We start from the raw sequence: 13,405 nt of genomic DNA, 5'->3' as shown, positions 1-13,405 counted from the left end.
AAGACAAGGGGAGGGGGAAAGGTAAGCTGGGACGAAGTGGGAGAGTAGCACTGACATATATACACGACCAAATGTAAGACAGATAGCTAGTGGGAAGCAGCCACACAGCACAGGGAGATCAGCTCGGTGCTCTGCGACCACCTAGAGGGGTGGGATAAGGAGGGTGGGAGGGAGACACAAGAGGGAAGGGATATGGGGATATACGTATGCACATAGCCGATTCACTTTGTTATACAGCAGAAACTAACACAACACTGTAAAGCAATTATACTCCAATTAAGATGTTAAAAAAAACCCCACAACAAACCCATCACACTTTAACATAAATGCTTTAATAAAAGTAACTTTTTTTTAACATCCCTTTACATTTTTGCAAATCTTTCTAATGTTTGACTAAGAAAATATTTCCTACTGCATTCAAATTGTTGCAATGTTGTTCTGATTAAACCCAAGGGAGAAAATCTGTCCTCACAAAGATATGTAGTTGGAAAAGGGACAGGAGTATTTATTAATAATCTTTTCAGATGCTTGTGGACTTTAACTCTTCTTCAATACTACACTAAACCTTGACAAGTGGACATTTCTTAAAGATTTTTTTCATTGTGTAATCTGAAACTGTATCAACGAACTTTTACATTCTGTTACATTATAATTCATCGGTCTATCATGCACTTTGAACGGAGCCTTTACTCATGCATGATTTTGTAACATTGTGTATTGGCCATTTGAAAACAATGGTTCACTGAGATGGTCTGCAGGTCATCCAAAACATTTCATTATATAATTAAAAAACTACATATAACATGGTTGATTATCCACAGACTTTAAGTATTAGAAAGCTATCAAGCTCACTGTGGTGAATATGTTTCCCAAATTCTAATTTTTGCTTGAAAGCTTGATTTTCTATCACTGGCAATAGACACTTGTTTTCCTTGAAGTGTCATCTATTTTCTCAAGTGAAAATGGTGTTCCATGAAAAAAAAGCAGCTAGCTTAGCTCACAACTCGAACACCTAAGTGCCTTTCCTTGAGACAACTGTCATATTTTGGCATGCAATAAAAATGATTTGCCCTTCCCATTTTGTCACAGGATAAAAAGACCTGTTAACATAAAGGTCAAGATTTGATAAATAATTTTTACTGTTTCATCAAGGATATTGTTAAGTGAAACTGGTCTGTATTTGTTTTGGGTTTTTTGGGGGAGAGTGGTGTGTGACTGTGATGATCTGGCAGGGAGAAGCAACTGGTGCTACTGTCCTGATTCATGTTAATGCGTCAGCATTGCTTTTAGTCATTGGTGCAAATGCTGACACAGTGAAAAAGGTAAATGATCTCAGCATTACTATGAAAATTCTTTTGACTCTGTAGACTCCGTGAAAAGATCCTTCTAGGACTCCTTGGACCACACTCTGAGAACCACTGCTCCAGATCTAGAATCACTGTATGCAAGGTCTAGTCTGATATTTAACCTGGATGAAATACTGATTTCCCCCCCACCGCAAGTGAGTACACTGATATCCTCATTTCCTTTTCCTGATTTAAGTGCCATGTAATTCCTGGTTCCACTTTGAAGGAACAGCCCCTCATCTGCCCCAGATCTGGGAGAAATACTAAAGATTTACAGCAATTAAAAAGCAAATGCAGGGGCTTCCCTGGTGGTGCAGTGGTTGAGAATCCGCCTGCCAATGCAGGGGACACAGGTTCGAGCCCTGGTCCAGGAAGATCCCACATGCCGCAGAGTAACTAAGCCCATGTGCCACACTACTGAGCCTGTGCCCTAGAGCTCGTGAGCCACAACTACTGAGCCCGTGTGCCACAACTACTGAAGCCCAACGCGCCTAGAGCCCATGCTCTGCAACAAAGAGTAGCCCCCGCTCTCCACAACTAGAGAAAGCCCGCACACAGCAACAAAGACCCAACACAGCCAAAAATAAATAAAATAAATAAATTTATTTAAAAAACAATAATAAATTTTAAAAATAATAAATAAATAAATAAATTTTTTAAAAAGCAAATGTAGGCCCACGGACCCACTGTGAGATGAAGATGGTAAGTGATGGTGTAGAAAACAAGTACAACTGCTTGAAAAAAACTGAATGTGAGCAAGTGACTGAGCCGTACCTTCAATAGTATAGGCTACAAAGTCTCAACCACTCAGTCACCTTCTGACTCAACCATTTGGTAAAGATGACAAGACCCCAAGGAAATAGTCTCATGACATAATAAGGAGTACGAATCAGGATACTGGGAAAACCTAAATATTAAAGCTAAAGAAATCTGTATCAGCTTGACAGAGGAGTCAAATTCAGCAAGAAACACCATACCTCTGAATGATCAATGGGAGGAAGAGGATCAATGATTTTTTTGGAAGGTGCAATTGGATTTCCATCACTATCATATTCCAAATTATCCTCCTCCTCCTCTTGAACCACACCAGCAGTTGGATTCTCTGCCATGTACCGAAAATAAGCTTCCTGCAGGAAAGCACAAGAACATAATCAGACCCAAGTATAAACGAGAACATTTCTGCTCCTGTAATTAGCGCATACAGTGTACAGATAACTGCACAGTTTAAATACCTACCAAGACTCTTACTGGCAATGATTCCTTTAACAAGAGCAGTATTCAGAGGGACAAACAGAGGAATGAACGAGACGGTTACACCATCAAATGCTTTAGCTTTGCTTAAAGGAAGACTTCTGTATCTGTCTGTTCCACAGCCTTCCTCGGGTGGGGTGTCTACCTACCCTGCCCAGAGCTGTGGAACACATGCTGTGGCTTTACCAATCCAAGTTTGGAAGGTGACACTGATTAGAAGGGTCACAAATCTGGGAAAGGCTCACTCTGGTTCCCTTCTCACCATCCCACAACTGAAAGGGGAAAAAAAAACACTAACGAAAAAAAAAACTAAAGGACAGTCATTTAATTAATGTTCCATCTTGAAACACAAGAATCACGAACAGAACTCTTAGAAACAGGTAGAGGTTAGATGTTGCTCGAGTCCCTCCGTAGATCCCACTCTACTCTACTCTTTGATTTATCAGAACAAACATTAACTTTGGATTAAAAAAGTCAAGCTGAATAAAGCTCACATTTGCTTTTGATATCATAGTGGATCAAAAGTTCCATCTTCAACAGGGGGGAAAGTCACATGAATCTTTATATTACCAACTGGTCACACACGCAGAAAAGCAGCAAGTCAAATGACATTCCCTGCTGAACGTCAGGAATGGCCATTTCAGTGAAGGCAAGCTCTAGCTTGTCCCCAGTACAGACTTTGTGGGGTAAAAGTAAAAGAAATACTGCATAGGAACTCACTTGGTCATCTTCCTCTTCAATGTCATCTCGAATACCCCTGGAAAAACAAGCGGAGAAACAAACTTCCCTGCAAATGTTCCACATACCCAGCTCCATACTTATAGCACATTAGTGTTGAATTCCATACAGCACAGGAACTCTCAACACTAACAATAACAAAGCAGCAATAAGCGCACCGTAAACTATCCATCCATCATATACGTCTGGTTTCACTCTATAAGCCACAGTTTGCATTTCTTTTGAATGGGATGATATGGTACCCCTAGAAACATCAAATACTAACAAGAACATAGGGAGTAAAAACTTTTGAAGAGAGATACCCAAGGACCCTAGCCTTGTCAACCCCATACAACAAACACAGTACAGTGTTTAATATAAAGCATTTTATATTAAAAAAAAAACCCTGCATTTGGTACATACTAAAAAGACTGTCACAACTTTCTTAATGTGCCCTAGTTTCGAGCCCTAGAGTAACTGCGTTCAGCCAAAATCCTTGGGGACAGAGAGAAAAACTACATCAACTCTTTTTAAAATCTGGGACTAAAACTCCCGAACAGTTCACACGGAGAAGTGGACCATCGCCACTGGCATCTCTCAGGAGCTGTGGACAGTATGGTTGCTTAGTTCCCATAAGCATCTCTTTTTCATCAGACTTTCTGCCTAACCTAGAGCACTTGCTCTCCCTAAGGCAAGCAGCACCGCCAGTGAAGGGAAGGTGGAAGAGGAGGCAGCACATAGTAAGCGCCAAGGAGAGGGCGGAACCTCCATGTGGCACAGGAACCTTGGGGAGGGCCTGAGCACTGACTGCCAAGTAGAGGTAAAAGTCCCACCATGCCTCCCTGTACTTGGCAAAAAAGCCTTAAGAAGAGTATATTCAGCAAGGGGACGAGGAGAATTCTCTTTCCTAGAAAATAAAGTATTTCAAGTTCTGACTAGTGGCTAAAGCATGTCACCCCTTAAATAAACTAGGTTTTATTATTTATTAAGAATATACATAGTTTTTCGTATACAATCACCATTACTTCTTAAAATCAATCACATAGGCATAAGCCTATTTTATATCAGTTATGGGAAAGACTGAAAAATGAACCCAAACTTTAGTAATGATGCTCTCTCGATTCTCTCTGTAACTCATTCTTGTGTTTACTAAAAACTATTTATAGTTGAATACTAAAAAGAATGCTTTTTAATTACTATAAGAAATATTATTCAAGATACAGGAATAACTTTAAGTCATTTGTGTATTTTAATTTTTCTCTATAAACTCTGGGGGTATAGGCTCTGCAATACTGTAGCAATTTTTATGTAACTTTTTTGAGGGAGAAGAAAACAACTTACTTTACGTTTTTTCTTTCCTTGTCCTTTTCTTCAAGCCTCTTCATGTCTCTAGCTGCTTGATCCTAATGAAACAAAAGGCCGCAAGGAATCACCAACTAAAAACACTGAAAGGGAAATTTCTTTATAAAGAATTTTTAGATTCAGACAAGCACCACCACAGTTTTAGCTTTGCATTTCAACAACTGCATTTCGATGCAATCAAATTGTTTGACAATTATTTTTTAAAGAGAAATACCCAAATGTTCTAAAAACTTAACTGTACATGGATTGCTCAATTTTTATCTGCAAATATACCACGCATGGAAAAATTAGCAAAAATTCTTGACTGATCACTTTTAAGAGTTAATGATATAATTACCAATGGGGCTGGTAAAAAGTGCAGACTTCTAGATCTGGCTCTGGGAAGGTGGCTCTCAGCCTGGGGTAATTTTGTCCCCCATGGACATCTGGCAATGTCAGGAGACATTTCTGCTTGTCGTAACTTGGGGTGGGGGATTGTTACTAACATCTAGTGAGTAAAGCCCATAGATACTGCTAAACATCCTACAATGCACAGGACAGCCCACAAAACAGAGAATTATCCAGCCCTAAATGTCAATAATCCTGAGGTTGAAAAACGTTAATCTAAATACACCTACTACATCAGAACCCTTTGGGTTGGACTTAAATGCATGTAGTTTTTCCACTTTCCATAGGCAATTCTTTTTTTTTTTTTTCTTTTTGCGGTATGCGGGCCTCTCACTGTTGTGGCCTCTCCCGTTGCGGAGCACAGGCTCCGGACGCGCAGGCCCAGCGGCCATGGCTCACGGGCCCAGCCGCTCCGCGGCATATGGGATCCTCCCAGACCGGGGCACGAACCCGTATCCCCTGCATCGGCAGGCGGACTCTCAACCACTGCGCCACCAGGGAGGCATAGGCAATTCTTATACACAGCAAACTGATAATTATTGATCTAAATTAATTCTTTGTTTTATACATGTGAAAATCAAGGTCAGAAGAATTAAGTAATTTTCCCCAAGGGTAAAACAGATTCTGCATAATTGTTTCTTGTTACAAAGCAACATGAGTTTTTCTGACTCCTTTGATGTAAAAAAATGCCACTATATATAACCTGGCATAGTCAGATGTTCTATCTAATCAAAAGTTCCTGATAAAGAATTATTTTAAAAAGAAATATTACACATAAACACTATTTTTCAAGGGACTGAGCCACACATAAGATATAGTAAAGGCTATGGGTGAAGTGAAGATGACTATGCAATGTAACATAAGAAAAGGGCCACAAACACTTAAAGAACATATTTTTTAGCCTAAATCTTTTTTGAAACACTAGCTAAAAATTAATCTTCATCTAGTTCAAACACTAGAAAAGTTTACACCTGAGATCAGGGATTAATGCAATACCTTGGCAACAACACTCTCCCCAAGATCAGATAATATCCAATCTCTCTGTCCTAAAATCAGCAAAACCTCTTTGGATACTATACCAAAAAAAATACCCAGAAGAATGATACTATATCAGAAAGATCTAACCTCCAAACAGCTTCAACTACTTGAAATTCCAAGCAAGAGAATTTGGGCCATTCTTGGATACTCCTACTCAAAAAGGGCTATGCCAGCTTGCATTACCAAACATTAAATCTAAATTTAAACATAGAAAATCAAAAGTTGATTTTTATTCTAATTCATCACTAGGGATCTGAAGAAATGACAAACATAGCCCTTTGGAAAATGTCCATATCTCAAACAGATGGGGGAAAAAAGAGACACGTATAAGACATCTCAAACATGACAAACCATTTATTTATTGCCTTTAGTTCTAGAAAGAATCATTTAACATACTCTATTTACTAAATTGCTACCATGTTGCAAAGCACATGTATGTTCTGAGTAGTTTTGGTTAAGCATTATGGCAGAAATACACAAAGCTATAAGAACTCAGATACTGAATGATACAGCAAAAAGAATATGGGCTTTGGAGTTGAATCCTGGCTCTGCTACCTTTTATGTATATATTCTTCGGAAAGTAATTCAAGATGTTCTAAAAGGTGGGAAACTCAAAATACTCAATGGGTACCAGTGTGACAATGAATGAAGTAAGCCAGGATAAGAAGAGTTCTATTCTTTTGACACAGACATGCTTTGCTTACACTTTAGTAAGTAGGAATATTCTAAAGAAGCATGCCCTAATTTTTCTTGTAACACATAGCTCTGAGTCTTATTTTCTAATATTTGATAAGAGACCCAAGCTCGAGAAAAATATTTCTCCACTATAAGAAAATTACAGCACAAGTGTGATGGTAAATGGTTCTAAACGATGGCCTCAGTGTCAAGAAGACAATAGGGACTGATGGGTGAAGTAGAAAAAGGCTGCCTTGTCTAAAGCAGGCAGCTATTTCCTCAACAAGAGCCTATTTTTTGCCACACAAGAATGCAGGCCTAGTCTTGCCAGACTTTCCACTTTTCAAGAGTCTGATCTTTTCAACAAAATCTCCTGATCTTAAAAATGTTGGCTCATATTTTAAAAAAGCAATGTTTAGGCCAAACAAAAACACATCCATATTGGATTGTTTTTTTCCCCTACTTCCTTAGAGGAGAGAAGAATTCTGGCTGAAGACTTTAGGTAACAAGTAACTGAGGAATCTAGAAGGACTTCACTTCATAAGCAATGAGTGACAGTTTTTGAGCAAGAGGAGTCGCGTGACAGGAAATCACTCTGTAGCTGTAAACACCACATCCACGGGAGAGCAGGGAGCCTAAAGCAGGGAGAGAATTTAGATCAGGCAAGAGTTAACGAAGGTATAAGGTAAGATGACTATAGGGGACATAGAAAGAAACAGATGCAAGAGATACTGTAAAGACTGACAGAACCTGGCAAATGACAAGAGGAAGGCAGCAGTATGTACTGGACAAGAGCTAGTTCTCAGGACCACTAAGCAAGAAAAATTAGATTTGAGTCCCAGCTCTGCCACACAGTACCAATGTGATTTGGAGAAGGAATCTGAATCATCTTAGGGTTCAGTGTTCTTATTAGTTAAAAAATTATATTTATATATAGTTTTTCTGCCTATTCTCCTTTGTTATTCTGAGGATTAAATGAAGCAAGTCATGAACATGCTTGATCATTTGCTAGAAAGAAAATAAGAGAGGGAAAAGATGTGGCACATATATACAATGGAATATTACTCAGCCATAAAAAGAAACGAAATTGAGTTATTTGTAGTGAGGTGGATGGACCTAGAGTCTGTCATACAGAGTGAAGTACGTCAGAAAGAGAAAAACAAACACTGTATGCTAACACATATATATGGAATCTTAAAAAAAAAAAAGGTTATGAAGAACCTAGGGGCAGGACAGGAATAAAGACGCAGATGTAGAGAATGGACTTGAGGACATGGGGAGGGGGAAGGGTAAACTGGGACGAAGTGAGAGAGTGGCATGGACATATATACACTACCAAACGTAAAATAGATAGCTAGTGGGAAGCAGGCACATAGCACAGAGAGATCAGCTCGGTGCTTTGTGTCCACCTAGAGGGGTTGGATATGGAGAGTGGGAGAGAGACGCAAGAGGGAGGGTATACGGATATATATGTATATGTATAGCTGATTCACTTTGGTATACAGCAGAAACTAACACACCATTATAAAGCAATTATACTTCAATAAACATGTTAAAAAAAAAAGAAAAGAGAGGGAAGAATCAGAGTGGTGGAATAGCAGGACATGGAACTCACCTCTTCCCACAAATATACCAAGAATACATCTACAGGGACTTCCTTGGTGGTGCAGTGGTTAAGAATCTGCCTGACAACGCAAGGGACATGTGTTTGATCCCTAGTCCGGGAAGATGCCACATGCCGCGGAGCAACTAAGCCTGTGAGCCACAACTACTGAGCCCACGTGCCACAACTACTGAAGCCCATGTGCCCTAGAGCCCATGCTCTGTATCAGAAGAAGCCACCACAATGGGAAGCCTGCGCACCACCACAAGGAGTAGCCCCTGCTCACCGCAACTAGAGAAAGCCTGCGTGCAGCAACGAAGACCCAACACAGCCCAAATAAATAAAATTAATTTTATAAATAAATAAATAAATGAAAAGTTAAAAAAATAAAAATAAAAAAAAAAAAAGGAAGTGGTACGGGACCCACACCCTTGGGAAGGAGCTGAAGAACAGAAGTTCCCATACTCTGGGAAGTCCCATCCCCAGCAGGGAGATTAGCTGGGGCAGAAAAGGAGCTTCAGAGGCTCAGAGGAGAGCACAACAACCAGTTTGTGGCAGGCAGAACAGAGAGAGACCTACATGGTAGGTCTGTGCCACCGCCCTGGGAGCCTCAGCATGAGAAGCTCGTCTGCTGGTATGGGGGTGGGGGGAGGGTGCTGGAATGCGGGGTTTAGAGAACAGATGGGGTGGGGGGAGGACTGCTGCTGGCTTCATGGAGACAGCCTGAAGGGGCCGGAGCGGGGAGCGCAGCAGTAGTAGCGTTTTCAGAAGCAGCCTGGGCCGCCACAGAACCAAAGCACCAATGTTAAGTGGCAAAGGGAGGGGTGGGGCTGCCACTGCGGCCTCCTTCCCCAGGCACTGGCCATTGCCTGGGCAGGCTTGCGAGCCACAGCTGCCACCCTAGCCCCCTCCCGCCTGGACAGGCTTGTGTGCCCCGGCCACCTCGGCATCCCCAGGAGCAACGCCAGTGGGGTGCCCACATGCAGAGGTGTGGTTGAAACCACAGCTGAGCCCCAGGGGCTGTGCGACTCGCGAGCAGAGCTGAAATCTCTCCCAGCAGCTGTGTGAACCACGGATGTAGACCTCTGCTGCCAACTTTGTAAATCCAGTGCCTGTGGAACAACCAAACGGACCACAGGTGCTCCCGCGGCTGGGATGCGTCTGGCTTTAGCAGCTGTGGGCTTTGTGGACCAGTATATGTGGGGGCTGGGCCCGGCCAGGGTCTGCGCTGCCTCCACCGCTCGCACGGCAGGCCCAGGCGCACACCGACCGCAGTCCTGGGACCGACTTCGGCGGATCTGCGCTGCTGGCCGTGCAAAAGCACCGCCGGGGAGGTGCCAGGGCCTGCTGCTCGTGTACCCACGGTCGAGGTGGGGCCGGGGGCCACACCAACAACACTGTGCTCTGTGAGCCCGCACAGTGGGTGAAAGGTGACACGGCAGAGGGTACTCACAGATGAACAGCTCCAGCGGAGGAATACCCAGTGGCTCCGCTCCCAGCGGGAGCCCTCCAATCACACCTACCTCACGCTGCAGATCAGAAATGCGGCTCAGAAACAGATCTGGGGGCTTCCACTCCAACAGCTAGGGAGCAGACCCTGCCCGACAGGACAGTGACAACCAGAGAGCAAAGAGGAGGCCTCACTCAATATCCAGTGCAGGCTCTGGTCACACCACCAGTCACACCTCCTATCAAGGGGGTAACGGCCGGCATACACTGAGGAAAGAGGTGGCAGACATCCATACTGAAAACAGCCCTCGCACCCAAAATGATTAAACCCACACAGGCTACACAGGGACGATACCACATAAAAACAGCCCTCCAAGACAACAGTAAATAATTGTTTCTCCTAAACTCATACAGCAAAAGCAATACGACTACAGTGAACAAGCAGAGGAACTACTCCCAACTGAGAGATGGAGAGAACTCCCCTGAGAGCACAGACAATGCAGCAGACCTCTTCAGTCCATGGACACCAAGTTCAAAAAGGAGATAATGAGAATACGGAAGGAACCAAGAAAGGCTGTTGACAGAAATGCAGGTTACTATAAAAGATCGAGAGAATTCCCCTGAGAGCACAGACAATGCAGCAGACCTCTTCAGTCCATAGACACCAAGTTCAAAAAGGAGATAATGAGAATACGGAAGGAACCAAGAAAGGCTGTCGACAGAAATGCAGGTTACTATAAAAGATCGAGAGAATTCCCCTGAGAGCACAGACAATGCAGCAGACCTCTTCAGTCCATAGACACCAAGTTCAAAAAGGAGATAAGGAAAATACTGAAGGAACCAAGAAAGGCTGTCGACAGAAATGCAGGTTACTATAAAAAGGAACTAAAAACTGTAAGGAGGAGACGAGAAAAATTAGAGAATTCATTAGAAGAGATGAAAGCTGAACTAAAGGCTATGAACAGCAGAATGAATAATGCAGAAGAACACATAAGTGCTCTGGAAGATAGAATAATGGAAATCACCCAGTAAGAAGAGCAGACAGAAACCCCCACGGAAAACAATGAAGGAACTATAAGAGACCTGTGGGATAATACAGAGTGCCAATCTATGCATAACAGCGATCCTAGAAAGAGAAGAAAGAGAAAAGGGGAATGAAAATTTATTTGAAGAAATTATGGCTGAAAAATTCCCAAACCTTAAGAAGGAAACATATCCAGATACAGAAAGCACAGGCGGTGGCAAAGAAGATAAACCCAAACAGACCTACACCAAGATGTGTTATAATTAAAATGGCAAAAGTTAAAGAGAGAATTCTAAAGGCAGCAAGAGAAAAACAAAGTTAATTACAAGGGAACCCCAATAAGGCTATCAGCTGATTTCTCTACAGAAGTGTTTCAGGCCAGAAGGGAGAGGCAAGCTACATTCAAAATCCTGAAAGGGAAAAATCTGCAAACTAAGACACTACCCAGCAAAGTTATCATTTAGAATAGAAGGAGGGATAAAGAATTTCTCAGACAAGCAAAAACTATAAGAATACAGCAATACTAAACCTATACTAAAGGAAATATTGAAAGGTCTTCCCTAATAGAAAAGTAAGACTCTATAGGAAAGAGGAGGACCTTCAAGATGGCAGAGGAGTAAGAAGTGAAGATCACCTTCCTCCCCATAAATACATCAAAAATACATCTACATGTGGAACAACTCCTACAGAACACCTACTGAATGCTGGCAGAAGACCTCAGACTTCCCCCGAAACAAGAAACTCCCCACGCACCTGGGTAGGGCAAAAGAAAAAAGAAAAAACAGAGGCAAAAGAATAGGGACAGGACTTGCACCTCCGGGAGGAAGCTGTGAAGGAGGAAAAGTTCCCACACACTAGGAAGCCCCTGCACTGGTGGAGATGGGGTGGGGGTGACGGGGGGAAGCTTCGGAGCCACGGAGGAGAGCACAGCAACAGGGGTGCAGAGGGCAAAGCGGAGAGATTCCTGCACAGAGGATCGGTGCCGACCAGCATTCACAAGCCTGAGAGGCTTGTCTGCTCACCCGCCGGGGCAGGTGGGGGCATCAGATCCCAGGGAGAGGACTGGGGTTGGCTGCGTAAACACAGCCTGAAGGGGGCTAGCGTGCCACAGCTAACCGGGAGGGAGTCCGAGAAAAAGTCTGGACCTGCCTAAGAGTCAAGAGACTATTGTTTCTGGGTGTGCGGGAAGAGAGGATTCAGAGCACCGCCTAAATGAGCTCCAGAGACGGGCATGAGCCGCGGCTATCAGCATGGACCCCAGAGACAGGCATGAGCCGCGGCTATCAGCATGGACACCAGAGACTGGCATGAGCTGCGGCTATCAGCATGGACCCCAGAGACGGGCATGAGACGCTAAGGCTGTTACTGCCGCCACCAAGAAGCCTGTGTGCCCGCACAAGTCACTATCCACACCTCCCCTCCCAGGAGCCTGTGCAGCCCATCACTGCCAGGGTCCCATGATCCAGGGACAACTTCCCTGGGAGAACACACGGCGCGCCTCAGGCTGCTGCAATGTCATGCTGGCCTCTGCTGCCGCAGGCTCGCCCCGCATCTGTACCCCTCCCTCCCCCCGGCCTGAGTGAGCCAGAGCCCCCTGATCAGCTGCTCCTTTAACCCCCTCCTGTCTGGGCAAAGAACAGATGCCAGAGAGCACCCTACATGCAGAAGCAGGACCAAATCCACAGCTGAACCCCAGGAGCTGTGAGAACAAAGGAGAGAAGGAAATTTCTCCGTGCAGCCTCAGGAGCAGCAGATTAAATCCCCAAAATCAACTTGAGATACCCTGCATCTGTGGAGTACCTGAAAAGACAACGAATCATCCCAAAATTGAGGCGGTGGACTTTGGGAGCAACTGTAGACTTGGGGTTTGTTGTATGCAACTGACCACTTTCTGATTTTTATATTTATCTTAGTATAGTTTTTAGCGATTATTATAATTGGTGGACTTGTTTATTGGTTTGGTTGCTCTCTTTTTTATTACTTTTAATTTTATTAATATTTTTTATTTTCATAACTTTACATTATCTTTTTTATTTATTTATCTTTCTTTTTTATCCCCCTTTTCTTCTGAGCTGTGTGGCTGACGGGGTCTTGGTGCTCCGGCCGGGTGTCAGGCCTGAGCCTCTGAGATGGGACAGCCGAGTTCAGGACACTGGTCCACAGGAGGCCTCCCGGCCCCACGTAATATCAATCAGCGAGAGCTCTCCCAGAGATCTCCAGCTCAACACCAACACCCAGCTTCACTCAACGACCAGCAAGCTCCAGTGCTGGACACCCCATGCCAAACAACTAGCAAGATGGGAACACAACCCCACCCATTAGCAGAGAGGCTGCCTAAAATCATAGTAAGTTCACAGACACCCCAAAACACACCACCAGATGTGGTCCTGCTCACCAGAAAGACAAGATCCAGTCTCATCCACCAGAACACAGGCACCAGTCCCCTCCACCAGGAAGCCTACACAACCCACTGAACCAACCTTACCCACTGGGGGCAGACACCAAAAACAACAGGAACTACAAACCTGCAGCCTGCGAAAAGGAGACCCCAAT

The 13,405-nt window shown here is 43.6% G+C and overlaps 1 protein-coding gene across 2 annotated transcripts in view; it reads right to left on the bottom strand.

Annotated features, from left to right (window-relative positions):
- The window catches only part of DDX42 (DEAD-box helicase 42), a 52,312-nt gene that overhangs the window by 15,367 nt on the left and 23,540 nt on the right, over positions 1 to 13,405 (bottom strand). For both annotated transcript variants that reach the window (XM_082603276.1, XM_082603275.1), the window contains exons 4-6: positions 4,656 to 4,717; positions 3,318 to 3,354; positions 2,324 to 2,473 (exon numbers count right to left, since the gene is read on the bottom strand). In XM_082603276.1, the coding sequence (XP_082459402.1) occupies positions 2,324 to 2,473; positions 3,318 to 3,354; positions 4,656 to 4,717 (249 nt within the window). The remainder of the gene's footprint in view (positions 1 to 2,323; positions 2,474 to 3,317; positions 3,355 to 4,655; positions 4,718 to 13,405) is intronic.

Source organism: Mesoplodon mirus, assembly GCF_964341445.2.
Source record: "Mesoplodon mirus genome assembly, chromosome: 18".
Classification (NCBI taxonomy): domain Eukaryota; kingdom Metazoa; phylum Chordata; class Mammalia; order Artiodactyla; family Ziphiidae; genus Mesoplodon; species Mesoplodon mirus.
This window is presented reverse-complemented; position numbering and strand designations above follow the sequence as displayed.